This window comes from Mobula birostris, chromosome 1 (assembly GCF_030028105.1).
Source record: "Mobula birostris isolate sMobBir1 chromosome 1, sMobBir1.hap1, whole genome shotgun sequence".
Taxonomy (NCBI): Eukaryota; Metazoa; Chordata; class Chondrichthyes; order Myliobatiformes; family Myliobatidae; genus Mobula; species Mobula birostris.
The window spans coordinates 12,210,091-12,223,636 of NC_092370.1; the positions used below are offsets into that span (position 1 = coordinate 12,210,091).

General features: G+C 40.4%; 1 protein-coding gene across 4 annotated transcripts in view; it reads left to right on the top strand.

The window, feature by feature from the left end:
• Window positions 1-13,546, top strand: part of pdcd6ip (programmed cell death 6 interacting protein) — a 100,599-nt gene that overhangs the window by 48,908 nt on the left and 38,145 nt on the right. For 2 of the 4 annotated variants that reach the window (XM_072252463.1, XM_072252482.1), the window contains exons 6-7: window positions 4,462-4,562; window positions 9,989-10,120. In XM_072252463.1, the coding sequence (XP_072108564.1) occupies window positions 4,462-4,562; window positions 9,989-10,120 (233 nt within the window). The remainder of the gene's footprint in view (window positions 1-4,461; window positions 4,563-9,988; window positions 10,121-13,546) is intronic. The other 2 variants (XM_072252472.1, XM_072252491.1) reach the window with 1 other exon arrangement.

Consider the following 13,546-nt stretch of genomic DNA (forward strand, 5'->3'; position numbering starts at 1 on the left):
ATTCACATGATCAATGCTTCTCATCATCTTAGACACCTCTATCAGGTCACCTCTCATCCTCAGTCACTCCAAGGAGAAAAGGCCAAGTACAGGAGGTATCAAATAAAGTGGCCATTGAGTGTCTATTACTGATTATTGAGGCAGTAAATGGAAGATTCTCGTGAACTTTTTGTTTGACTTAAAAAAGCTGTCATTTACTTACTGAGAGGCATTTGATTTAAATTTTCACTCCGAAGCACTGAATGTGATTGAATGGATTGTTGTGTTAAAATTCTTCTCTCAACTCTTCTCGCTAACTCGTTGTGGACTGGAGGATGGAGCAGTCAAATCATTGTCTACCTTATTTTTCTTTCTCCACCTAAGGTTACCCTAACTTTAAGTTGGAACGGGTCTGGGATATCTGCAGAAATACTCTTGTTGGGGCTCTCTAATCTCACTGCTATCTGATCAAAGTCAAAGTAAATTTATTATCAAGGCATTTGGACTAAAGTGATGCACTGGAATTTATAGAAAAACTATACATAACCAAAGACAGCCATATGCAAAAGAAGACAAATTGTGGAAAATAAAAGTAATGTTGGGAACATGAGTTGTAGAGTACTCAAATGTGAGGCTGAGTTAGTTCAATGTTGAGTTGAGTTAAGTTATCCACACTGGTTCAGGAGCCTGTTGGTTGGAAGGTGATGACTGTTCATGCACGGGGTGGTGTGGGACCTAAGGCTCCTGGACCTCCTGCCTGATGGTAGTAACGAGAAGAGAGCAGAGCCCGGATGGTGGGGTACTTAATTATGGATGTTACTTTATTGTGGCAGAGCTCCATGTAAATGTGCTCAGTGGTGGGGAGGGGTTTGTCTACGATGGATTGGGCTGTGACAACACTCTCTAGATTTTCCTGTTCCAGCTGTAAGGATACTCTCCCCTCTGCATCTATAGGAGTTTATCAAACTTGTACATGTTGAATTTATTCAAACTTCGAAGAAAGTAGGGTTGCGTTGTGCCTTCTGCTCATTGAGTTCTAGTTTCCTTATGTCTGGCTGACTTGGTCAGTATTCAGTTATCCCTCTTCATGCAACAAACTTGCCTTCCCAGAAATTAATCTGATACAGCTTTTTGCACTTCCTGTATTCTTTCATGGGAAAGGAGATCAGAACTGGAATACTTCGAACTGGTCTCAAAAAGAGTAACAAATAATAGTAACAAAGCAGCGTTGCATCTTTACTCAAAACCTTGTGCAATGAAGACCAACATAACATTTGCCTTTTTACCTTTTTAACTTGCTTGTATGTTTGCTTTGCTTGCTTGTAAAATTATGGTCCTTTGAACATCCATCACCACTTGGATAACCCAGCCCTTGTTTATCTACCTGTGGATAACTTTCACATTTATGTATGTTCTGCCTCTTCCACATGTTCGCCCACTTAACGATTTTATCTTTGCATCATCCTCACAGCCCACCCAGCTTTGCGTGTTAGAAATGTAAAAACAAAATCTGCTAGAAGTAATCAGTAGGTCAGGCAGTTCATCTTTCCTGTCCGTGACCTTCATCCGAACTGGAAGGAGAAGAAAATAAGTTAGTTTTGGGTAGTGGAGATGATAGGGGAGGTTCAGATAGCCACAATAATGGTAATATCTCCGATAGGGAGAGGTCTAGTGACTTTAAGTATCTAAGTATTCAAGTATCATTTAAGATCAACGCATGCTTCTTTGTTGGTGTAGTACGTTGACAGTAGTACCACTATGCAACAAGCTAGATAGTATTGGCGGGGGGGGAGGGAGGTGGAACTGAGCCAAAATGTTGGTGCAAAGGAATGGTCAGGTTCGATACAGACCGAAAGAAAAAATGCACTACCTAAAATTGGAAAATTTGATATGGGTTCCTAAAGGATCCAATGTGCCAAGTACATTGATAAGAAAGTCATAGTGGGACACAAGTCCAATGCAGGCAGATGGTATTGGCGTGTGTTGGCATTGTGGATGAGGAGGGCTAGAAGAGCACATTTCTGTGTTGTATGATTCTCTGGTAAAGTTGCTGATATGCTATCAGAGTTTGTGAATTTGCATTTGAACCAACTTTCCTGCTTGAGTGGCAATTCCTTTTGTTGGCACTTCATTATTCAGTTCAGGGGATATGCAAATTGATAGACAGACTGCACACTCTTCCTACTGATGGTCATCTGAAGGTTGGAAATGGGGTTCAGTTAAAAAAAAAAGTTAAAATAGAGTTATGAAAGTATTGTGGGAAATAATACTGACACTATTATCCTTTGTGTGTCTGCTAAAATGATGGGAAATATGTTCGACCCACTTAGCGTTTAGTCCAGTGAAACTTCAACATGTGCATATTAAATTTGATGCCAAAACCTTGTTTGAAGAGGCAATGCTTTGAAAAGGCAAATTTAGGGATATAGCCTCCATTGTAACATTTGCAAGTAATGTATGTACATCCAAAAGCAAGCTGCCAGGACTTCAAATGGGATTATCAGCAATGTCTGATGGCTTTATGCAGCTATAGCTTGGGCAATCCACTTAGTAATTACTATGCTAACTTTCCTCAGGTGCAATAAGATTTACAGGAAGATGTTTCCTGCTTAGCATTGCCCTCCAACAGTGCCCTTAAGTCAACTACACTCTGTATATTACCTTACCGACTCGCCCAATTTGTTGAAGTAGAAAATTGGAGAATCTCCTGAATAAATACCCTCTCTCTCTGTAAGGTCCAACAGTATCATAGATTTTCACAGAAAAAAACAAAATGAAGAGAAACGAACATCCAAGACAAGTCAAGGAAATGATAGTAGTGGAGCATAAATCTATGGAAGGGTACAAGACCATCTCAAAGGCACTTGAACATACCTTTGAGCTCAGTGCAGTCCATCATGAAAAAGTGGAAAAGATACGAAACCCCAACCACATTGCCGCTCTAAGCTAAGTTGCTGGAGAAGAATGGCACTTGTAAGAGAGGTGTCTGGGACGCCATCAGTCACTGAGTGTGCTGCAGAAATCAGTGGCTGCAACTGGAGATGAAGTTCATGGCTCCACAATCTCTGAGGCCTTGCATAAAAAGGGTATTTATGGAAGAGTGGCAAGGAAGAAACCCTGCTTTAAAAAAAGCATTTCATTGCCCGTAAAGACTTTGCAAACTGTCACTTAGAAGATACTGTAAAGGTACGGAAGAAGGCTATGGAAGTGGAACGTTTTGGCTTCAAATATGTGGCGTAAATCTAATACTGCACACCAGCCAAGTAACACCATCCCTACTGTAAAGTATGGTGAAGGTAGTGTCATACTATAGGGATGCTTTTCCTGGATAAAACCTTGGGAGCCTCTGCAAGAAAGCTAAAACTGGGGAGGAAGTTCGACTTTCAGCAGGACAATAATCCAAAGCACACTGCCAGAGCAACCATGGAGCGGCTTCAAATGAAGAAAATTGATGTCCTTGAGTGGCCTAGTCAGAGTCCTAATGTTAATCTGATTGAACATCTCTGGCAAGACCTCAAGATTGCTGTCCACTACCACTCCCCAACTATCCTGGCACAGCTTGAGCAATTTTGCAAAGAGAAATGGGCAAATCTTGCTCCATCAGGTTGTACAAAGCAAACGGAGACTTATCCAGATAGACTACTGGCTGTAATAGCTGCGAGAGTTGGTTCAATTAAGTACTGAGCAAAGGGGATATGAATACTTTTGAACTGCTGACTTTTTGACGACTTAGTTTTTCGTGCTTTGCATTTTTCCCTGTTTTTTGGGCTCTACTGTGGGGGGGGGCGGGGGAAGAGAAGCATGTGATTCACAAATAAAAATTCTCAGTTAATTTGATCAAAATCCAAGGTTGTTTAACTCATTTATGTGAGCAATGAGTTGGGGACTGAATACTTTTTCAAAGCATTGTATAACATCAAGGGATATCTCTTATATCCATTGATGTTATAAAACTATTTGCCTTTTATCGAGTGTATTGAAACACCTTTTGGTTTCAAAAGATAATTGGCAGGTCAGCTTTTTTTTTCATTTACGCTTCTAAGCTGTGGTACTCAATACCTAAAACTACAAGGGATGCAGACTCAATTGACACTTCTAAACATCAGCTCAAAACCTATTTATTTAATCTTGCTTTTAACAACATGTTTTTGTCTTTTGTTTTCATGTTTGCACTTTATCCCATTGTCAAAAACTTTGTTTTGTGAAAAGTGTTCTATAAATAAATCCTGATGAAGGGTTTCAGCCCAAAGCATCGACTCCTTATTCCCATCCAAAGATGTTGCCTGATCTGCTGAACTCCTGTAGCAAATTGTGTGTATTGCTGTAGATTTGCAATATCCGCAGTACCTCTTGTGTCTATAAATAAGTATTAAATTATTATTTATCAAAAATTTTTGCTGTTGGGATATAATCCAACACTTGGTAGAACTTTGTATTTGAAAGTACTCAAGTAGTTTATCGGCATTGTCCTCTGTCTTGCAGATAAAATGAAAGACGCAATAATAGCTAAATTAGCCAATCAAGCTGCAGATTACTATGGCGATGCCTTCAAACAATGCCAATATAAGGAAAATTTGCCTAAGGTAAGTTTAAATTATATGCAGTGCTACGTTCTATTTGATTTGTAAATGAAGTAGGTAATGCAATAGTTTGACCTGGTAGAATCAGCTTTGCCAGTAGAAATAACCCAGAACAAATTGGGTCCACAGGAATAAATTGGGTCTACAAGTTTTGTATATAAAGCTTATAAACATTACAGTTGCTTTTCTTACATGAAATTAGAATTATGAGCTGATTTATCAGTGTGAACACAATATGTAGGGCAGTGATACCCTTTGAAGCTGAGGATGTGTAGTGACCAAGGTTATGTTCAACAGAAACCATAATAAACTGAAGTTTAGATTAAAATATGGTGGAAGTGTAATGCCGCAAATAAATTTGAGTTTTGTCCCCTCCTGAGAATGTAGTTAAATGCCTTTGATCCCACTTACCTAGAGTTCTTTGAATTGCACTCTTCAGGGTATCTGCAAAGTAGATCTCCCCCCTCCCTCAGTAAAAATCTATTTTTCCAGTTGTGGATCGGACTCCCATTAGAATACACGACACAAAGTGTCATTGAGAACTGGGTAGTCACTTGTGCCTACTAAACTTGAGCAGCAAGCAGGTAATCATGAACCCAACAGCATCCTAGTGGGCAGGGAGGGCTCATATTGTGTCCAGTAGTTTATCGCCGCTCTCAGCTTCCCTGATAAAGTGGTGCACTGTAGACAAAAAATGTGGATTTAAACGAGAGTATCCAGCTTCCATTTTCTTTAGTCACCTATACCACAATACTGGGGCACCAAAGTTTGCATAGCGGTTAGCACAACATTATTGCTGTTCGGGGTGTTGGAAGTTCACTTCCAGAGCTCTCTGTAAGGAGTTTGTATGCTCTTCCTATGACTGCCAGTGCTTTGGTTTCGTCCCGCAGTCCAAAGACAAAACCGGTTAGTAGGTTAATTGCGTTGTTCTTTTCCACGCCTTGTGGTGCATTGGGTGGCAACCTTTCCCTTTCTTCAGCATTTGGTCTGTTTTTTTGTGAGGCTGAGTTGCCAGCTCGACGTTCAACCCAGCACGGATGGAAAATGTACAGGGAGCTGGCCAATTAGCACGCGGACCACTCGCCCCGAAGTCTGGTATGCATGCTACTACACCATGGCCAGAGCTAGTAGGTTAATTGGTCATTGTAAATTCTCCTGTGATTACACTAGGGTTATCTGGATGAGTTTCTAGGCAGTGCGTCTCATTGGCCAGAAAGGCCTGTTCCCCGCTGTATCTCTAAATAAAAATAGATTATAATAAGCTGCTTGCCATTATAGATTAGTTATAGAGCAATAATTATATGAAAAGACTGAAATTTTTGGTAACACATATTTTTGCAAGAATCTTATAAAAGGCATTCGTTAGTCTTGCTAGACCATGGATCTGCGCCTGGAAAGTCTTCACTCTCCAGGGCGCAGGCCTGGGCAAGGTTGTTCGGAAGACCAGCAGTTGCCCATGCTGCAAGTCTCCCCTCTCCACGACACCAATGTTGTCCAAGGGTAGGGCATTAGGACCCATACAGCTTGGCACCAGTGTCGTCGCAGAGCAATGTGTGATTAAGTACCTTGCTCAAGGACACAACATGCAGCCTCAGCTGGGGCTTGAACTCACGACCTTCAGATCGCTAGTGGAATGCCTTAACCACTTGGCCACGTGCCCATGTAAGAATCTTATAAAGCTCTATAATCTGCACAGTTCCAAGTTTTAGACCATAAGACAAAGAGCTGATTTAGGCCATTCAGCCCATCGAGTCTGCTCTGCCATTCCATCATGGCTGATTTATTATCCCTCTCAACCCCATTCTCTTGCCTTCTCCCCATAACGTTTTGACCCCTAATGGAAATTTCAATGCAATATATTGGCACAACCTGCTGATGTGACTTTGGATTTGGTGCAACTGCCTCAGATGAATGTAAATCCGCAAGCTTTGCAATCCCTCCTTCCCTAAATTTGAGGGAAGTAGACTTCAAAGTTTGATTTGTACTTGAACAGCTGTACTCCTAAATGCTAACTAAAGCTTAATTTGAGTTAACATGTCCCATTAGTTTATAGTTTCTCCTACTAGTTGAAAATGTCCAGTGTCTGTTATTTCTCAACAATTATTTTGTATTTACTGTATTATAAAGTTTTGATTCCTTACTCTGGGTAGAGTTTTAAATGCATTTTTGAGGATTTCAAAATATTGAGGAAAGTTGAAGTTCACACAAAATGCAAAAATAAATAAAAGTATACTTCCCAACTTTATGGCTGTTTGGAGTTCTCAGAAATCCAGTTTCTTAGGAGAAATTATCAGGCATTGATGAGAGTAGGAGATGTATAATTTACTGCGGATAAGCAAACAAGGCTTTCATTCAAGAAGAAGGGGAACCATTTGTTAAAGCATGGTGCTGCATTACCAAAATAGCAAGTTAATATAAAAGAACAAACTTGAATCTGAAAATGTCATTGTTGAAATCTGGCTGAACAAATACAAAACAATAAATAACCAGGCTATTGGTAAAGATGGTTAAGAATAAAGATACATATTACCTATGTGAACTTGAATTTTCATGTCTAACAATTTAAATTTGCCAAAATTAGTGAAACCAATGTACAAAGTAAAGTAAAAATTTATGATCACAGTACATGTGAAATCCTGAGATTCATCTTCTTGCAGGCATTCACAGTAAAAAAAAAGACCCCCCCCCCCCATAATAATAAATAAATAATATCAAGAACCTGAGAAAAGAGTCCTTGAAAGTGAGTCCATAGGTTGTTGCAACAGTTGAGTGATGGGGCAAGTGAAGTTTTTCCTTCTGGTTCAAAAGCCTGATTGTTGAGGGCTAATAACTGTTCCTGAACCCGATGATGTGTGGTCCTGAGGCTCCTGTACGACCTTCCACCAAGAAGAGAGCATGATTTAGATAGTGGGCTGGGTTTTTTCATCGGTTGATGTGTGCAGTTTAATTGTAATCTTGTTTTTTAATGTTAAATTTTCAGTGCAATGTGTTGCATATTTCTGAATTTTATTATGGTCTGCTAACTTTCAAATTCCTGTTCGCCTTGCAGATAAGTGTGCCTCAAGACAACCAAATTGTCTCTCTCTCGCTATCCTATCTATCCTATTCCATCTTTCTGTCCTTTATAATATCACCGCAACTTCCTGTGGGATCTGCAGCAAATATTTTCAATGTTCACAGTTATTACAGATTGCTGTTAATCTCTGTCTGGGCTATATTTTTCTTCTGTATAATTCACCAGTGCCAGATTCTGACTATACTTGAGCAATTGGACACCAAATTTTAGACTTGGTTTAGTCATGCATCAATGACAACATTTACTGAAGTTGAAATTTGCAACCTTAAAAATGTCCTGAGGGTTAGATTGATCTTCAAGATGGTTAAAGGTCAGCACAACATTGTGGGCTGAAGGGCCTGTACTGTGCAGTAATGCTCTATGTTCTAAAATAATTTGTGCACTGGAGCATTAATTCTACAAAAATGACACGAAAAATTGTTTTTGCTGCTGATTATTGTTAGGAGTTAGTATATTTGCTTCCTTGAGAACCTGAATTGGATTATGCCCAACTATGGGGATGTGGTATCTTGGTACATATGACAATAATAAACCAATTCCAATACAAGCTGTAGAAGTCTCCTGGTGAAGTATGTTTGGACAACCTATCTCTCAGTGAATTAGCGTTCAAGGGTCTTGACAGGTTGTCATCTCCTCAATAGAAACTTGAGTCCTTGGTGAGATTGGAAAGTGTGTTCAGCGGTGGACCTGTCAGGAGGGCTGAGTCAGTTTAATGTTTTTGATGTAGTTTTAAAAGTGGTAGAGAATTGCTAACATCTAAAGACCTAACTCCATTTAAAATGCTGACATAATAGGTTGGGCACTGCTTGCTGTTTGGGGAAATTAGTGTTAGAGTTCAGATTGTGCAGCACATGGCTATGAGGATCTAGTGCAAAATATAGTTGTGTAGTTTAATACACAAAGTATATCTATCTATCTAAAATGCTGGAGGAGCTCAGCAGGTCAGGCAGGATCTGTGGAGATGAATAAACAGTCGCTGTTTTTGGGTTGAGACCCTTCACCCTCCTTCCTAATGAAGGGTTTCAGCCCGAAACGTCAATTCTTTATTCCTCTCCATAGATGCTGCCTGTCATGCTGAGTTCCTCCAGTATTTTATGTGTGTCGGTTGCTCTGGATTTCCAGTCCAGCATCTGCAGAATCTCTTGTGCTTGTGTAGTTTAATTCCAGTGTAGTTTGTATGTAAGTCTATGAGACAAAGCTCCTGCAAAATTCTATTTGGAATGAAATTGACTGTCTCAGTGGTATGGATGGTATAAGGTAGCTGAAGTGGCAGATGGATAAATAATGATGCATTAGAGCAGGGGCTCCTAATCTGGGGTCCACAGACCCCCTTCCTTTGTGGTATTGGTCCATGGCATGAAAAAGGTTGGGAACCCCTGCATTAGAAGGAACATTTGTGGTTTAATCTGAACAACGAACCTGAGTGTGATATGGTGTATCTAATCCAGGGATGGCCCTGACCACTCAAAGCCATGTTTTTTTATCCCCCTTCATGATGGTTTTATGCATAATATTCATCAGAGGTTTTTAATGACTGAGAAGGTGGTGTGGTCCTCAGGAGATGACGTTTTTGAAATATTGAAGATGTTATAGAATGGATAATGGAGCTACTTGATATAGTAATCTTGTTGACTATGCACTCAGCAGTTCAGGCAGCATCTATGGAGGAGAACAAACAGTTGGTGTGTTGCTCAAGATTTGCAACATTTACAGAATCTCGTGTTTGTGCAAGTTTTGCTTCCTTTAAGTTGAAGGTTCAGGGTGTGAAGTTAAAAATGTATTGCCTCCGTGCAACAGTGATAGGGTAAACTACTGCTCAAAGCACATAGGCATATACGGTAATTTCTTTCTTTGACTCTATTGCCTGGGCTCAAGTATCTTTTAAAAATCAGAAACAATGGTGACTTGGTGATCTGATAATGTCCATTGCCCTGAATGACTGACAGCAAAATACTGTAACCATAACTGAGGAACCTGTTTGATTTGATGAGCAATCTATCACTAGTGACCTGCAGTGGCTTGGAGTGAGATTTGGGAGTGAGCTATTTATTGTGTGCTTCTCAGTTGCACACAAAAAAAATTCTGAAATTCTGCACTGCAAACTTCAGTTCTGACAAATGAATTATATACAACTGGTATAAAATGTTCATGTGAAGTTTAGTTTTAAAGGAAAGAGCTGCCTTCCCAAAACGTTCAAGCCATTCAGTTACTTTGCTCAATTTATACTCCAAATGAATTAACCTATCGGACTTCCTAAAAACCATTAATGGGATTCTAATTTCCTCTCTCTTTTCCCTTTCCTGATTCCCTTGTTGTCTGTGGATGTTTGTGGTTGGACATTTCCCCTGGTCAGTATTTTTATTTCCAGGAAGTGTTACCTGTTCTAGCTGCGAAACACTGTATGATGCAGGCCAGTGCAGAGTTCCACCAGTCACTTCTGGCCAAGCAGCAGAAAAAGTTTGGTGAGGAAATTGCCAGATTACAGGTAAGCTATCAGTGACCAGTTAAAGTATCCCTCTGGGGCAGGGGTTCCCAAACGTTATAATGCTATGGACCTATACCATTAATCAAAGGGTCTGTGGGACCCAGATTAGGAACCCCTGCTTTGAAGTAATGCTAAAGTAAAGAGTGGATATCATTTATCATGGTGTTAATGGCCCTATTGTTACAAGTGGTCTCTCCAACCATAAAAATTTTGGCTGAGAATCCTTGGTCAGTCCAAGGCTACGTCCACACTAGACCATATAAATCTGTAACCAAAGCTTTTTCTCTTTTTGACCCTCTGTCCACACTGAAATGGCATTTTCCTCCGCTGAAAACAGAGCTTTTCTAAAACACCCTCCAGAGTGTGTAAATTTGAAAACGCCGGTTGCGCAGAATAATGTGGACGGGGTAACCGGATATTCTTAAAAATGCTGTCATGACGTGCCAGAACAGTTGGCGGCAGCGCGGCATTTCATTGTTTTCTTGAACGCAACCCCCCACACAACCTAACAATTTCAGAACAGACGGCAACGAGACCGAAGCCAGAAGAGTTAGAAATGTACTCACCAAATACGTTGACCCATAGCTTACTGAATAAATAAGTATACTTACTTTGCCCTGTTTTCTGTCCTTGCTTGTATGAAGGTGGTTTACCTACTTATACAAGTACTTCTCTGACAATAGATGTGTAACAGCCTAATGTAACATTGTATGGAAATACAAGATAACACTGATGCAGACATGTTTTATACATTTAACAAGGTGCTTTATTAATGCAACAGTTAGTCAGTTTTTCAATGTTTGTCATCAGCCGGGTCATACTGTCCGTTGTCTCCATACGTTCCAGTATTTGTTTCTTTTTAGTTTTAAGTCCTCCTGCGCGAGAGCCAACAGCTGTCCATCGTTTGGCAATTTCCTTTTAAGTTTTTATAGTCTGTAACTGCACAAACACGCACTTTCACAGCGAGATTCGACACCAAACATGTGGCTTGTTTTCTGTAGATGTGTCCTGCGCATGCCCAGTAGGAGGAGATTCGCCCAAATACCCATTTTAATGTGGACGGAGGTATTTTCAAAAACGCTTGGTGTGGACGCCTATCGTTTTTACGCAAAACCAGCGTTTTCAGTATTATCCAGCGTAGTGCGGACGTGGCCTAATTTTTAAATCTGTATCCTAGGAGTAATGGTATATTAGATGTGCTGTTCTAGGTTTTATTTTATCAGCTGAAACACATATTTCCACGTACACAGAATAGAGATTTGAATTTGTTCATGCTTTTACAATTGAATTTAAAACTTCTGCTCATATTAATGATCTTAAATGTGCCACTTCACACGTCTTTTCTACTTCAGGATCTCAGCTTTACAGCCATCCTTGTTCAAGGTTGTACAATTACTCAAGCTCCCCCGGGGAGGAAAAAACATACATTTATTTATTTGCAATGTTGTGTTAAAACTGGATCCTTACTGCCTTATTACTGATTTCTCTTTGCTAAATCACAGTCTGTCCTCTGCCATTCTCATATAAAAATTAATCTTCACACTGTGGTTATTAGGGTCAAGGAGTCATGTAACATGGAAGCAGACCCTTTGCCCAACTTTGTTCATGACAACAATGATGGTTGTGATCAGCCCATGTGCCTCAACCTTTCCTATTCATGTACTTGTCTACTTTCTTACTGCCTGATGCACCGCTGACGTTTAGGGCAGCAATGAAGGTCCTCCATCTCTGGCGGTGTTCAGGGATTCCTTCATCTTGTCAGTAGCTTCCCCTGGGTTTTCTCTACTGTCTTCATGCAAGTCTTGGTGGGCATCCAGGAATACCGTCACACTCACATATAGAAGAATTCTTCAATGCTGTTTCTGTAACAATTATGTTTTATCAGTCAGGTTTGTTAGCCTTGAGCTAAACACCTGAACCTGAGGGACTGGTGGTCCACTCTTAGTCTGGCCTTTACCCTTTGACCTGTTTGACATGGGTGACCCTACCAAGAGACAAAGCACAAAGTCCTGGCGCCAGCCAGCATAGCTCTCTGGGTCATTGAAGCACACAAGTCACCAAACTACGACAAGGCTGTCATTCTCCAGTTTCCCCAGGGATCAATAAAGTATGACTATGATTATTCTCTTGAGGATGTATCTGTCCGAGTGGCTTTTAAATCTTGTTAATGTACCTGCTTCAACCACTTCCTCTGGTAGCTTGCTTCTTCCTTATACAGACCACCCTCTGGGTGAAAACATTGCCCCTAAGGTCCTCTCACCTTAAAGCTATGCCCTGTAGTTCTTCATTCCTCAACCCTTGGGGAAAAAGACTGCACATTGACCCTGTAGCACTTAATTTTTATTCACAGTTATTTTGTAATTAACACTATTCTTTGCATTTCTGGTTAGATGCTAACTGCATTTCATTGGCTTTGTATCTGTACTCAGCACAATGACAATAAAGTTGAATCCAATCTAATCTTATCTATGCCTCTCATGATTTTTAACATCTCTTCAATCTTCCATGCTCCAGGTTTTAAAAAAGAAGTCCCAAGTTGCACAACAACTCAATCCATCAATTTTGGTAACATTCTTGCAAATCTCCTCTACACCCTTTTCAGTTTAATGGCATTTTCCTAAACATGAAAACTGAACACAATATTCCAAAAGTTGCCTCATCAATGCCTTGTGCAATCGCAATGTAACTTCACTCGGTGCCTTGACTGAAGGAGTCTGGCATGCTAAACACCTTCCTCATGACTTTCCCTACCTACAACACCACTTTCAGGGAATCATGTACTTGTACTCCACGATCCCTCTGTTTTACAACACTCCCCAGGGCTATACCATTCACTGTGAAAGTCCTACCCACATTCATCTTCCCACCTTGCACTTATCCAGATTAAACTATTTGCATTCCTTGGCCTATTTGCCCACCTGATCAGCAATCCTCAGGAAATCCTGATAACTACCTTCACTGACAACTGCAAGCTTTCTAACCATGCCTCGTACATTCACATCCAAATCGTTGATACAGATAACAAATAGCAATGGGCATATCACGGACACCTGAGGCAAACCATGAGTCAGGGATCTCCTGACTGCTTCTCACTATCAAGCCAGTCAGGATGTCCAGTTAGCCAGCTCTCCCTGAAGCAGCAACTCACCACAGAAAGTCGTGCAGACATGGTCAAAGAATTCAGTTATACACATAAAAATTGCTGGTGCAGCATCTATAGGAAGAAGAATTCACTTGTTGTTCAGATCAGCCATCAGAATGGGGAAGAAATGTGACTTGAGTGACTTTGATCGTGGAATCGTTGTTGGTGCTAGATGTGGTGGTTTTCAGCACAAATTTTGCCAACAATAAAAAGTAAACAAATAACACTCAGAACTGAAGTTCACTAAAGTTTCTTATTGCTGTAGCTCCATCCAATTTTTCATA